Below are 14,728 nucleotides of genomic sequence, written 5' to 3'. Positions count from 1 at the left end.
TACAATCATTTCAGTTCCTTTCAATGGTAATTTAGCAGCACATCTGTTCTATCTGACATAATTGGATAAAGTTCCATTCGAGGAACTCCAAATGTGTGAGATGAAAAAAAAATTGCAGAACCGCAGTGAGAGCAGATGTATTGATTGCTTGCTGCACCTGCTTGACTTTAGTCTTAAAGTGTCCGTACTGCAGAGAATTGGAGAGCCAGGCGAGGCAGCAGGGTGGAACACATCTTGTCTCGATCCAAAAGCTGGCAACGCCTTCAAGCACACAAGCGCAGGTCTAACAACCTCGCTAATAGCTTAGCTGAGGCGCTGGCCTGACACATTTGCGCCGACAAATCAAAAGGAGGAAACGCGACAGACACAACCAAGGGCTCTGATTGATTCTGTGTTCAACGGTCTGTTATGCTAAATCCGTGGGATTTTATTACAGTTGGTCCTCCCTGCCAATGAGAAATGTGGAAGATGAATAAAAGTGAATGTGTCGTAACACATCAACCCTACAGACGTGTTGGGTGGAGGCAGCGTTTCATCAATTTGCATTAGTTGCTTGAGGCCCAATAATTTTGTCCATATATTCTGTTTCGCCTGCACTCAGTGTAGAAGTGGGCGGTAAATGCAACAAACATTTGATTCAGACTTTGACATTTGAGAAAATTAGAGTGGCATTCAACAAATGTTTTGGAAAAGTTTCATTTGCTGAGCGATTGTAGCGCCAGCTGGATGATTATATTCTGTGATGTTTCTGTGCTGAGCCTGTTATCGTACATCCTCATTTATATCACACTTTCATACGTTGTTGTTATTGAGAAGATGTTTGGCATATTTTATTAACATTGAGTTTGAAACAAACAGAATTGAATTGATTGTGCTTCTCTTAACCTTCATTTGCATTTCCAACTGATTATATTTATCCAAAAGTTACAAATGGATATGTGCTTTATGTGTATAAACAAAGACAATTATCTCTATTAGCGGCTGAGCTAAACCCACAACCATCTCCTGTAATTGCTATTGGATATCTTCTGACAACGATGAGTGAATGTAATAGCTGTAACAAAGCACCAGACAGAAAATAAAAATGTAATTACTTCATGGCCACAATTAATCCATTAAAAATGTTTGATGAATGCTTTTTATTTCGTTTCCCATCAATGCACTTATTGTGTTCTACAGTGATAGTTACCTTGCCCTGAGAGTTGAGCATACCAAGCTCCAACTCGTTGCTGTGCTGATGTCCGCCCACCTTGCAGATTCCTAACAGGCCTGACTTGATACGCAGGACCAAATAGTAGAAGGATTTAGGGCTGGGGACCAGATTAAAGGGGGCGGGCAAAGTGCGGCCCTCGTCGAAGTAGGAGAGCCACAGCTTGGCACGGGCGAACTTCCATTCCACGTCAGCGTCCTCCTACGGAAATGACAGAGTAACCAAGGGTAACCAGGGCATGTTAAACAGGTTCAAAGTGGCTTGCAATTAACAGGGCACTGAGCTTTCAAGGACTTTTCAACACCCATCCAATTTCTATTTTCTCTCCTTTTTACCCCCATTCATTTTCTGCTGTGTTTGGAATCGAGCCCCACAACCCTGGTGACCCTCTCCGCAGCAGGGCACTTCTTTTATTTCCCACAGATTATCCCAGGTCTACTCTTAGGTCTCGTTCCACTTGAACGTGAACAGAAGTCATTCCAAAGGAAGAACCTTATAAATCGAATCAGGTGCTTGAAGCTGCTCATGCAAATGAGCAGAGCCTCCATGCTAATGAGTTGTCATCAAATTACATCTGAGTTGGACATGCTATCTCATAAAACTAAAATCTCATCGAGCTGAGCTTCAAACGACCGAAGACTCAGGTGAAAAGTCAAATTTTAAACAAGCATCTCAGAGTTAAAAGGGGAAAAAATAGTTACTGACAATAATAATTAAGGACAACGGGAACTCATCTGTAAGAGCTTCGGCTTTGGAAATAGAGGGTCAAAGTTGGAGTCCCGCAGCGCATAAAGGTAATTGCAAACAGTTTCTGTAGTCACCGTTTGTGCGTCTCATCCCTGGGACATTTTTTCTTGCACGTCTGCATGTGTGTGGTCTGTTTCTTTGTGCGGTGTGAAACAAAAATATACAGCAGAGTGTGTATTTTAAATTGTCCCTTGAGAGGTAAATAATGAAAGCTGTACAACAACAAAGTAAATTATCTTTGGATAAAGTTACAGGGACAACATTGGCAAGCAGCTTCAGCTGTTCGTTTGCATCTCAAAAAGAAGAGGCAACCCTGTGAGAATAATGACATCCAAATGCTCAATTGGAAGGAGTGATAGTTTGAAAGAGGTGTAAGTGGGAAAAACCCATGTCAAGTCGTTTTTAAATGAAGGGACAATGTTGTGACATCATTCTCCCACAAATGTTGTGTTTATATAAATCAGTATTACGGTTATGAAAGTAACCCAAGGGGCTTATTCAGATTTTAAAGAATAAGAGCATATTCTGGTTATTGCACGTGTTTATATGGCCTTTCAAAACCAAAATATCGGCAATATTTAAAAATAAAATATATCATATATTATAATATTTAAAATATTTTATTGCCTGCATGTAAACGTGGTCAAAGACTGTGTGGTTCCACAGGAAGAGTCACCCTAATGAGCTATTCTGCAACCAGGTGAGTTAACAACTGGTCAGTATGCGAGGCAGCTGTTTATCAGGCACAGACCCATCAGAATCATAGATAGGGAGACCCCACACCTAAAAAATACTTTTGGGTTAAAGGTGAAACATCTTCAACAAACAAAAGTCCAGTTGTCCAGATATCAATTTGAGGTCATTCGAACACAAACTAACAACTGTACTATATAAAAATGATGGGCGAATAAGGGAATCTTCTGCAATGACTGTGTAAAATAGCTTTATGATGACCATTGCAGTTATCACATTTGGAAAGCTGAAGGAGCACTAAGAAGATTGTAATTTTATTAGGGGTGTCAGGCGATTAAAATTTGTAATCGTAATTAATCGCATGACTTTAAAAGTTAACTCACAATTAATCACAAATGTTCTATGTGTTCTAAATGTACAATAAAATTAATACAATAAAATATTTTTTTTCTAGGTTCATACTCTTAATATAAAAGTGAAAAAAATGTTAAACTAACAGAAATATGGCTGCATCTTTTAGCCATTGATTTAGGATAATAATTCATAAAAATTGAGTTAAAATTAAAAAGACGTACCATACTGTAAAAAACGAGTGTGATGTTGATTTGTGTTGAGGTCATTTTTCTGCCACTGCATTTGTAAGACGTTGGTGACAGCCCAGTGCGTTTTTCTTTTCATATTAAGAGCCATCTAATATTTAACATGAAGTAACTTGTGAAATTCTGCACATTTTGAAAATTGTAAAATACAAATTGGCCGAAGTCTCCACAAATATACGTCTGCTGCATTGCGACTGGAAGTAAGGCTTGATCATTAATTGCGTTTAAAAAAAAATAGCGCCGTTAAAGGAACTTTAAATTAAATTAACTCAAAATTAACACACTCATTTTGATACTCCTATATTGTATACCTTGGTGGAAATATTAGCACCAACTACTAAGCCACAGAACCCATTGAGGAGAACAATGTGTTCCATTCCGGCATTGACCTCATCTTGGCTCTGTTACTAACTGTGCCGGCGGAATATTGCCAGGGGAACTTGGTCCGCCCCATTCTTTATCAGTGCTTTCACAGTATAAAAAAAAAAAAAAACTCATGCGAATATTAACATTTACCTCGATCTCCTGGTACGAGCTGTTTATCATGGCAATGAGCATGTTGAGAAGGACAACCACCATGGTGACGTTGTAGACCCCGTACAGCACGTAACCGATGTTCTCGATGAACTTATGGTCATACTTCAGCACCACCGAGATCACTTCTGAGAGCCCGAAGATGGACCAGAAAAGAGTCTTGAAACTCTCCTCCACTCTGTGAACAAAGGAATTCAAGTTGTAAGACACGTAGAAAACAAGCAACATTTACTTTAGTTGTGTTTTTCCCCCAAGCGAAAAACTTTATTTGTCGTTAAAGAAAGGTTATTCTCAACAACAACAAACCCACTTAGGTGGATGTTATTCATCTCTCCTTTCGCCCATCTTTTTCTAGCACTAAAGGCCGATGAGAAGCGCTGACGATACTTGAGATTCAACACTGAACTTCATTTATCCATGCAAGACTTGGACGCCTACAGTTTAAAGTTCTCCATCATCTTGTGCCAAAATTTTATTCAACCAATGTATTGAAAACTCCCACCTCTCCCACGGGTGTTTTAGATTCTCCTTAATCAATCTGGGATGAGCAGCCCTGAAGGGGATAACCTTTGAAAACAAAAATCTAGCCTATACATCATAAACCATGTTCAAGTGAAAAATGAGACACGGTGCGTAATGGAGTTGTGGCAAGAAAGAAATCATACCACTTACTTACAGGATGTTAGGATCAATATAACTGCTATTATGGTCAATTTTCAAGGAATTGAACCTCACTGACATTGACCTAATGTGCGTCTGCTGGTCCAAAAGGTCAAAAAAAGAGATGCAGTAATTGTGACATTCACATTCAGGTAGGTTGTCTTTATATGTTTTGGTGAGTACCGTATGAACTGGAAAACAAGTGAGGGGGGCTCGGCAGGGAAGAAGGCGCCGTCTGGTTGGATAGCTGCAGGCAGGTAGAGGTAAAGGCCGGAGGATCTGTCAGCTCCTCGGCAAGGCTCTGTGGGTGCCTTCCAAATCGACTCGGTTCAAAGAGGCCGTTTCAATGGCACACAGAGAGCCAAATGAAGGCATGTGGGTTGGAAAGTCTCTTCAAGTTGGAGGGGAGCAAGACACACTGACTTTTCTTTTCCACTGCATTCTTAAAAAAAACCCTCTGCTGACTACTTCAACTTTCAGGGAGGAAGTCAAACTTGTTACACTTCCATGCACTCATTATGTTTTTCTGCAATATACTGTGTATGCACATATCATCAGAGACAAGTTCAAAGAACATCCAAAAGTAAAAAAAAAAGAAATCCCCAAATTGCATTGGTTAGTGTACGATGGCATTTATTAAATACAATCATCAACAAAAGTTTTGATGCTTTTTGAAACTATTTTTTCAGTTTAACTGTACACAGCATCATAATGAGTGGCTCACTGAAAAAAAAACCCTCTCCCTTCCATTCATTTTTTTTTTCATTTTTTTTTATATTCCTGCAATTTGCGGTCACTTTTTATTTCGATTGACTGCCTATTTCGTCATTTGTTCACAACTTCTACTGGCATTTACTAGATACTATTTACATTCACTAGATACTAGATGGGACGGCATGGCTCAGTGGTAGAGTGGTCATCTCCCATCCGTGAGGTTGGAGGTTGATCTTTGCCCCTGGTGACCATGTCGAAGCGTCCTTGAACAAGACACCGAACCCCCGAATCGCTCCCAGTGGACCTGGCAGCGCCCTGCGTGGCAGCAGCCGACCACTGGTGTGTGAATGGGTGAATGTGAGGCATTGTAAAGCGCTTTGGGCGCCATATGGTGTAATTAAAAGCACTATATAAAAAGCAGTCCATTTACTATTTATCTGCAAATTTACGAGATTAATTTAAACTACCTTCAACAGTGGAAAAATATCAGTAATTGCCTATCTTACTTCCTGAAATTAGACTTTCCCATGGAATAATTTTTTTTTTTTTTTAAATCGTTTATAAATGTTATATTTTTTCACATATTTGTGCTCCTTATTATTCAAACTATTATGGGTGTAATAAAAACAGATTTTTATCAGAAAATTGTTTTTAACTGAACCAAACTGAATAGTTATGATTTATTGAGTTCAGGGGGAAGGACCCAAATGCAGGGAGGCAAGGCAGGCTTGCAGGAGGTTGAAACAAAAGGGGATTTGATTTCCCAAGGAACAAACCAAGAGGCAAACAAGGGACGTGGAAAAACTATGGTTAACCAAAAGACCAGATACAAAATAACCAACAAAACTCACTAGAATAACCAGGGCAAGGACAGGACGAATGGCAGACTCAGAAACTCAAACAAACCCCTACGAGCAAGCAATGAACTAACAAGAACTGAACAAAAGACAAGAGATTAAGGCCCCGTCCAGACGGAAGCAAAGCCGGCTTCGTTCCTCAAACAAATCTTGTACACACATTTCAAGACTTGCGTGTGTCCAAAAGAAGACGCTGAGGACGTTTAACGTCTGTAATGTATATGCCAAGTCTGGAGTGGCGCTGTAGCGCCGCTACAGTGAGTTAACGGCAAGCGGAGAAGAAGAATCAGCGAAGAAGACGAACACTTTTTTTTCTAACTTTATTGCAATTTACAGAACAAACATGGCTTTGCATGTATCAAAACAGCATGAAAAAGACAGACACAGGAAAAGTGACAATGGCGGGTGATTCAAATACAACACCGCTTGTTGAACGTGGGAATAAAGAAGCAAAATATTTTGCTGCAAAAGCAGAAGCGAGCTAAGGAGGCTGCGCAAAACAACTACTGCACGGCTATCCGCCATTGTTGTTGACAGACTGACGGTTGATGACGGTTGGTGCACACGTCATCAATCTGCGACAATGCATCGTCATAGAGCTGCGACCATTATGTAGTCGCTGTAGGAGTATCCTGCATATAGTGTCCAGACGGACGCGTACGGGGTGCATTTTGAAATCTTTCCACTCTGGAGCTCCGAAACCACACCATCATGTGGACGAATGGCTTAAACAGTAAGAAACTTGTGAAGATACATTAAAACTGGCTTTCGTGTGGACGGGGCCTAAATACGCTAACACTGATTGACAAGATGAGACACACCTGGGCAAGACACAAGTGGCAGAGGACACTGATTGGTTGACACACAAGGAACGTCAGGCAAACAGGTGGATCACATAAAGCTTGACGAGACAAAGGAAGGACACAGGGATGACAGAAACAAAACCGATGACACAGACAAAAGACAAACAACAAACCAAACCACTACATATCAATAGTCTTTAATGAGAGATTATCAGTTATAAATCGGTCCAAATCGGTTTGATGTTGCTGACGATTTCTTGTTTCTTTAATATTAATTAACTTAAAAAGTTTTAGATCTTGAGAGCTTTTACGTGTTGTTACATACTAATAAACATGACAAAGCTACAGATGTGCAGTATTGAATCAAATTGTAATCCCATTGAATTGAACCGAATCAAAATTCCACTTGAAAATGTGCCGTTCTTGAATTGTATCGTACCTCATGTTTTATCGTAGAGATGTACACCCCTACAACCTCATGTTAATCAAGTAGATCCTCTAGCAGGCTACGGAAGGCCAAAAGTAAATTGTAGAAATGAAGACAGACTATTTGGCAAGAAAAAGTATTCTTGCAAATAACATCTAATATTCTGTATCATGCCCATTGATTAATACATTTTTTTAAAAGTTCTTTCAAAACTGTACCTTTGTCATGTTTATTTTCAGTTTTGTTTACTCCCTGTCATGTTTTCCTTGTGTGTTCCCCTTGTCTTGTCATTTCCTGTTTTATTGTGAAAAGTCTACTCCTCTCGTTTCTGGTCACTTACCCTTCCTCGTGTGGTGTCTGTGTCAATCCTGATTGTGTCCACCTGTGTCCCCATCACCCTCATGTGTCATCCAATCAGTGCCCTCAGCCAGGTGTGTCTTGTCATGTCATTAGTGTTGGTGTATTTAGTCGGTTGTCTCCCCCCTGTCTGTGTCGGTTCATTTTTGCTGTTGCCACTGTCGTAAGTCTTTCGCCACGTCACGCTGACCTTGTTACCTTATCAGGATTCATGTCATATTGTTAGTCTCGCCTTAGTTGTTTTGTCATGTTTAGCTTCATCTTTTGTTAGTTCAGTTTATTTTGTTTTTTGAAGTTAGTTTTTTTTTTTTTGATTAGAAATTAAAACCTCTTTTTGGACTGCACCTCTGCCTTCCCGCATCTGGGTCCTAAAGCCCCCACCTTACTGACAACCTTTTTGTAAGACTAAGGCACTCCAAAAATGGCATATAGGCTACACCTCACCTTTTCTCTCAAGATGACTGCACGCAATCATCTCCAGCATAATATGCAACATGCTGAAGTGACATCAGGTACTTCACACCCTGTCAACAACATTGCTTCTTGTCTCTTCATATTTTCATCTATGCGCTGCTGCTGTGATGTATTTTGTAAACCTCCAAAAAGCTTCCTCGCTATTCCTATCACAGCCATCCAACAGGCTGTCATGAGGACAGCTGAGCAAGGTGCTTTTGGTGGACTTTGCCTTGAAAGCCTGTTATTTTGAGCCTTTCACGTTTCAAATAACGTCTCATCTCTTATCTGCACTCTCTCCTTACGGCGCGCAATTCTTCCCCACTTTGAAATGTGACACATTGAAACACAAAGGGTAATTGCTGGGTCTTGATGATATGCTATCCCAATTATGCTTTTAATAAAATTACTCTTCATCCCATTCGTGTTAAACCCATTTCAGATTTGGTGTTCTTGTCATTTAAACAACAAAGAATTGCAGCGTGGAAGTAATGTCGATGAGCTATGCTCCAGGCTAAATTCATGTGTCGGAAAATTCAACACTTTCAGGGACAAATGTACTGCGTATGGGTAATTATAAAAACATGCACCCACTGCAAACTAGTTATTGAGCTGGAATATACTGTTAAAGAAAATCAAGGTCTTTAAGACAGACCTCATTATGCACACTACGACGGATTAAGCTTTGAGAATTTTCTTATGTACTACACACAAGTCAATTTACAGTTTTTGTTCATCTGTTCCAGTCATTCAAAAAAAAATAAATCCAACAAAAAGATATTGTAATGTGTTTTTGAATTAGAAATGTGTAGTGTAGTGGATACAGAGACCACACTAATCCAATATTTATACAATTTAAAACTTTAACATTTAATGAATTGATGGCGTTTAACAATCTTAAAATAATATATAAAGCCCATCATGAAATCTTACCAATTAACATGCAAATAAAAGAAGAAGAAAAGGGAACGCGAGTACAAATTAAGAGGATTTTTTCCCCCCCAAACCTAAATACAGAACAAAACAAAAAGAACGATCTATTTCAACTCAAGGTGTCAGTTTGTGGAACAATCTGAATTATAAAATAAATCTCTGTCCATTTGCATTGAAAAAAATATAGAAAAGCACAATTTCTGGGTAAATATAATTAGTACACGGTAATTCTATTTAATTATTTTGTGTAATTGTTACTCAGAAGGTGTCTTGACTGTTTGCTGTAATTTATTTTGTGTTGACTTTTTTTTCTTTTATTTTTGTGTGTGTTGATTAGGGACAGATATTATACGTTTTTCTTTATTCTGTCCCATTTCATTAATTTTTCTTTTAAAAAATGAAATGTGGATCGTAGATGAATGAGCTCAACGAATTATCAAGAGCTAAATGCTGTTGATTTCAGAGGGCACAATCGGCAGGATTGCTGCATTCAACACTCTTTACAACTATGTCAGGTTTCCGTCCCTCGTCCCTTGTCAAACAAACTCAAAAAATAACAGGTCCCCTCCCAGTGGTTGGCAGTGAAATTACGCACAAAATAAACACCAGAAGGCAAACTTATCTGGTTGTTTTAAATACACAAAGTGTAACAATCTTTGTGTTATATTTTTCCTGTCAGTAAACTTCAACTGGGCGCACCATTGAATGTCTTAAAGCCTCTTCTCAGTCTGTCAAGGTGCCACCGTCTCACAATCTCAATCTGTCACTCATATCTCAAGGCACCACTGCATTTCTCTTTTCCTCTTTGCTATCACTTGCACCCTCCTGTTTTTTTTTTTTTTTTAATTAAGATGATACGTTACAACATACTGTATGAGGAGCCTCACAACACGACAAAGTTCACATCATAAGGACATCTTAGGTTAAATTGCCCAATTGGCAAGCAAGGCTGATTGACCAGCTGTCGTTTTTTTTTTGCTATGGTCGGATCCCAGTTGGTTTCGGAGTAATTTGAGGGGTCAGTGTGCTTTATATGGGACCGCAATACTATATGCCACGGGCAGGACACAAGTGGCTGGATTATGGTAAACAAGGCATTGAGGTTTTACAGCTACACAAGTCACTTTGTGCGCGTGCGTGTGTGTGTGTGAGACGTGCCCCATTATACAGCCTGTTGGGAAATGCCACTCTTAATAATAGATAATAGCACACCATCCATCTCTCTCGCCAGATGCCCGCTTCCCCTGTTGCTTTACTGATGCTTGGACAATGTTGTCATGATAACACACCCACACACACACACACACACACACACACACCGTGTTGAACGCGTGTGGCAGAGATCAGCGTGCTAATGTCCTGCACAGGCGTGTTTGTGTGTGTGTGTGAGTCACCTTCGCTCTGCGGGAGCTGTTCCATCCTAATCACAAGACAGGCCCATAATCAACCTGATCCCCCTCAAAGACATGTTTCTTGTACTGCTTGATCTTTGCTGCCATTGTCTTTGCTCGCCTTTTGCTCTCTTGTTTATTTGCTCGCTCTACCAACCGCTACTTCATTATAATCCCATTGCTATTGCTTCTATATCTGTCTTTCAATCACCCCTCGCCCCTTGTGCTTCCCGGCAGCCATTACTACACCCTTCATCTATTCCTTTGAATTATAAAGCTTTTCTTTAGCCCCCCCCCCACCCCTTTTTTTTTGTGATATACACTACAGGGACATTCTCACACAGATCCGAGTTAATGTAAAAGCAGACTTTGCAAAGGGATTCTCCATCACTGCTCTTTAATTTCGGCAAATAATATGGAATGTGCCTTTCTTGATAGCGAATGACCGTCACTTCTATTCAGGCTGACAGACAAATATAGATTAGTTAAATATTCATTTGAAATTAACTGCCCTCTTCTGGTGCCAAAATCACTGGTCACCATGGTGATAGCAGAGCTGGGAGCCATGCATATGTTGCTTTTAAGGAAATTAGGAAACCTGTTATTGAAGCGTGTTTATATATTTATATGCAAAACAACGATTTAGTGTGTTTTTGTTTCGTTTTGTAATTTCATAAGTGACTAAACAAATGTGTTATTGTGATTTTAGCCATTAGTGTGTGTGTGAAATCATCCCTCTTGTTGATGAGCTAAATGGGCTGCATTCATACTGAGCCTTTCTACTCCCACTGGGGTGCTTTTAAAACAAATAGTGAAACCTGCTAGAAGTATAAATACTATGCTGATCACATATACATGCTGATGTCACAGCTTCCAGAACAGCTTCACTATTTTATTCACAACACCTGGGAAAGTTTGTGAATGAACGAAAACTTTTCCAATTACGAGGCTTCCACTCGACCACCTGAGCCGTAGCTGCTGCAAATGAGTTTTTGAGTAATGCGTTAACATAGTTTACAGTGATGTTTTTCCGGCAACAGTATGTGATACCTGAAATATGCTCATATGCTCATGGAATATGGTTCGGCAGAGGTCAAGACACACACCCAAATCATATGATTCGTGATGATATGCCCTGCTTGGCCATCATTGGCTCCAGATGATCACACTACATTTCTTGGACTATCAGTGCTGCAGGGAATTTGATGCATTCAGTAGTCGACTTGTGACTTTTGCGATGGTATGTCGTCTGATTTATTTATTATTGTAATCCCTACATACTTACTATGTTGAGCTAAAAAAAGAAAGTCGTCCGTACCAACTTGTGAAATATTAATTCACATGTACTGTATATGAATTATTATATATATAACTATAATTATGTATGGCGTTCCACAGGGTTCAATTCTGGGGCCTCTGTAGTTTTCATTGTATCTTCTGCGCCTGGGTTCTTCATCTTAAGAAAATAGTGGTGGTTGTTTTTAAAGTGCTCTATAAATATAGTTGAATGATGGGAGTCTCCATCCTAACTGCGTGATTTACAATACCAAGTTGAGCAATTCTAGTCCAGCACAACTAGCTATCTAGTTCAACTAAAAAGAACACTTCTTTAAGGTGCATGGAAATGGGAAATACAAGAACAAAACACCTTCTCAATTCAAGGTGAAGAGAGCCAGACTAGATAAAAAGATGACTCTCTATTCATTTTGTTCATCAGTAAACTCAATAATTAAAAAAAAAAAGTATCTCCAGCAAGATTAATAACCACTGTACTAAAATAATTTGGAATGCACAAATCAGGGGCACGGTAGTTAAATATGTCAACCTTTGTCAGGGTGCCTACAGTTTAAGGCAAATTAGACATAAGCCTTTTAAGATTTAAATTAAATTTGAGACCAACTTCCCAATGCTGTCCAAAGTTTCTACATTCCATAAATGAAGTGCAATGGGTTAACGTTTTTTTAAGACTTAAGAAAAATGTATTTAAGACATTTTAATGCCCATTGAGGCCCTGTTAAAATGTAAAAAAACAAAAACAAACTGCACACACATATTTACACTTTTTTTTTATGCAATAGCATACAGAAGGCTTTGATGCAGCGTCTGACAAAGGGGTGGCTAAAAGCAATGGTACTTATTACAAAAAACAGCCAGCAGGTGGCAACAGAGTATAAGAGATCAGCCAGGGCCATGTTGCAACAAGCTCTTTTTGACAGTGTTTCACCAGGAACGTGAATATTGATTAAACTTAGCTATATTCTATTGCTAATTGCTGCAAAACGGAAACAGATAAATATACTTTTTTTCATGATGAAAGAAGAGACTCTAATCTTTCTTTTGGTAGGTTCCATATAGCAATAGAGCACAATGTTCTGTGGGCCTTGCAAAATCAGGCAAAATCCAGTAAAACAACCGAGCGAAGGGGTTTGCTTCAGTGAAAATGGCTGGGACTCAATGTGTTGTTAATGATGAGGACCGTTGACTATAGAACAATTGAGCCCAGTTCAGGCCCAGGGTATCCCCAACCCCAACACTTGCCTTCAGCATCTGATCCTCATCTGTAATTATAATTGTGGGTAGTTTGCAGAGGTGTAGAAATGTTTCCATGGTATGACAGCACATTAAACTTCGAGCCTGTTTCTAATGTTTTGGCTATTCACCTACGTGACAGTGGTTTTGGTGAGTGTGGTTCGGCATGTTAATAGAAAAGCCATGAAAAATTCATAAGAAACCAGGATGTTTTTGTTGCATTTTCTCATCATGTTTTTTTTTATGGTCTAGTTTGTCTTAGTCACAACAGTCTCCCCTCTCTCTCTCTCTCCCTCCCTCGCTCTCTCTCTTTTTACTTTCAGACTGGTGGAAGCTGATCTTGACTCCCCTCCGAGCTAATAAAATCTCCTCTCTTGCTCCCCCCTCTCAGCTATCACCTTCTCCTCTCGTTCTCTCCCCAGGATCACCATCATGCTCCAACCCTGCCACGCTCACCGTCAAGCTAGACCTTCTGTCACGCTTCCTTTATTTTATCTTCTTTATGGTTTCACCCTCTGTTACTTGTCGCATTGACTTTAAATTCTGGCCAACATGCTCACGTCTACATTTCTTTTAAGGTCTTTTATATCTGCTTTACTCTGCACTTCTGTAAGCCGGTAACACTTTCTTACAATTCCTTGTGTGCCATATACAGACAAATGACACCAAGAGGCCACAACATACTCCAGTCAAGATCATAAAGCAAATATATGTTCTGAAGTCCAAGCAGCTATTAGCAGTAAAATGCATGCAATGCCAATGTGTGCGTGTCAACGCTTCTGTTTGCTGCACAGTCAGCTTGACCTTCTCTCATCTTTCGTCATCCTCCCTGCTCATTTTCCCTCCTTTGTCTTTGCATCTTGGCAGCTCTCCCACATTTTTTGCCTGAATAAACTGCAGAGCCCCAAACGCCCTTCGCTCTGCATCTGCATCCCTCCCTGTGGTTCCCTTTCCATCCTCTATTCCCTCCATCTCCTATTGTCTGCTTCCTCTCTTCCTGCACAGTAGACTTGATCCCCTTTTGTTTGTGGCGCTGCAATCTGCCTCTGATTGCAATTGATTTATTTTCCTTCATTTTGCCTCTTTCATTTTGGCATTTTTATCAATAATAATTTTGCCTTTTGAGCGTCCTTAGACTTTTCTTTCTTCGATCCATTTTACTACTCTGTGCAGTGCTGTTAGACATGATAGACTAAAACAGAGATTCTGAAAGTGTGGTACGTGGGTTTACAATATGAATAATTGAATTAACGGTTCAAAATGTGTATAATGTTAAATGTTATATTAATATATTTTGCGGCTTCAACTTTTTGTTTCCAACTCAATACAGTACATTGGTTAATTACAGTTCAGTTGCATGTAACTTTTAAGTACAACACATTTGCATGATTTACTCCTTTAGAAACATTTATTTAGGCGCAATTTTTATGTAACTTTTATGTCCAACACATTTTAGCGGAATCATAATTTAAGTACAGTTTTTAGTTGAGCTATATTTAGGCACAGTGTTAATTTAATGTCCATAAGGCTTACAATCATATTAAACAATAAATAGTAAAAAAAAAAGAAGTGGTATTTAATAAATACCTTTTGATGTTTGATACCACTTTTTTATTGAATACTTTTACCAGTACAAATACAGACCTCTTGAGTAGTCACCGATACCGATACCAAGTACCAATACCATTTGTATTTTTAATGCATACAATTTACCCTCAAAAAACAATGACAGATAATTTTAACTCATTCACTGCCATTGACGGCTATAGACGTCAAAAATTAATTTGACCTATTTCTATTAGTTTCACATTTTTTCCACTT

At 39.2% G+C, this 14,728-nt stretch overlaps 1 protein-coding gene across 1 annotated transcript in view; it reads right to left on the bottom strand.

Annotated features, from left to right (window-relative positions):
- trpc7b (transient receptor potential cation channel, subfamily C, member 7b) overlaps positions 1-14,728 on the bottom strand; it is a 73,201-nt gene that overhangs the window by 23,828 nt on the left and 34,645 nt on the right. Inside the window, exons 8-9 of the mRNA XM_077578586.1 lie at positions 3,766-3,961; positions 1,190-1,411 (exon numbers count right to left, since the gene is read on the bottom strand). Coding sequence (XP_077434712.1) covers positions 1,190-1,411; positions 3,766-3,961 — 418 coding nt within the window. The remainder of the gene's footprint in view (positions 1-1,189; positions 1,412-3,765; positions 3,962-14,728) is intronic.

The sequence above is a fragment of the Vanacampus margaritifer genome, chromosome 10 (assembly GCF_051991255.1).
Source record: "Vanacampus margaritifer isolate UIUO_Vmar chromosome 10, RoL_Vmar_1.0, whole genome shotgun sequence".
NCBI classification, from domain to species: domain Eukaryota; kingdom Metazoa; phylum Chordata; class Actinopteri; order Syngnathiformes; family Syngnathidae; genus Vanacampus; species Vanacampus margaritifer.
This window is presented reverse-complemented; position numbering and strand designations above follow the sequence as displayed.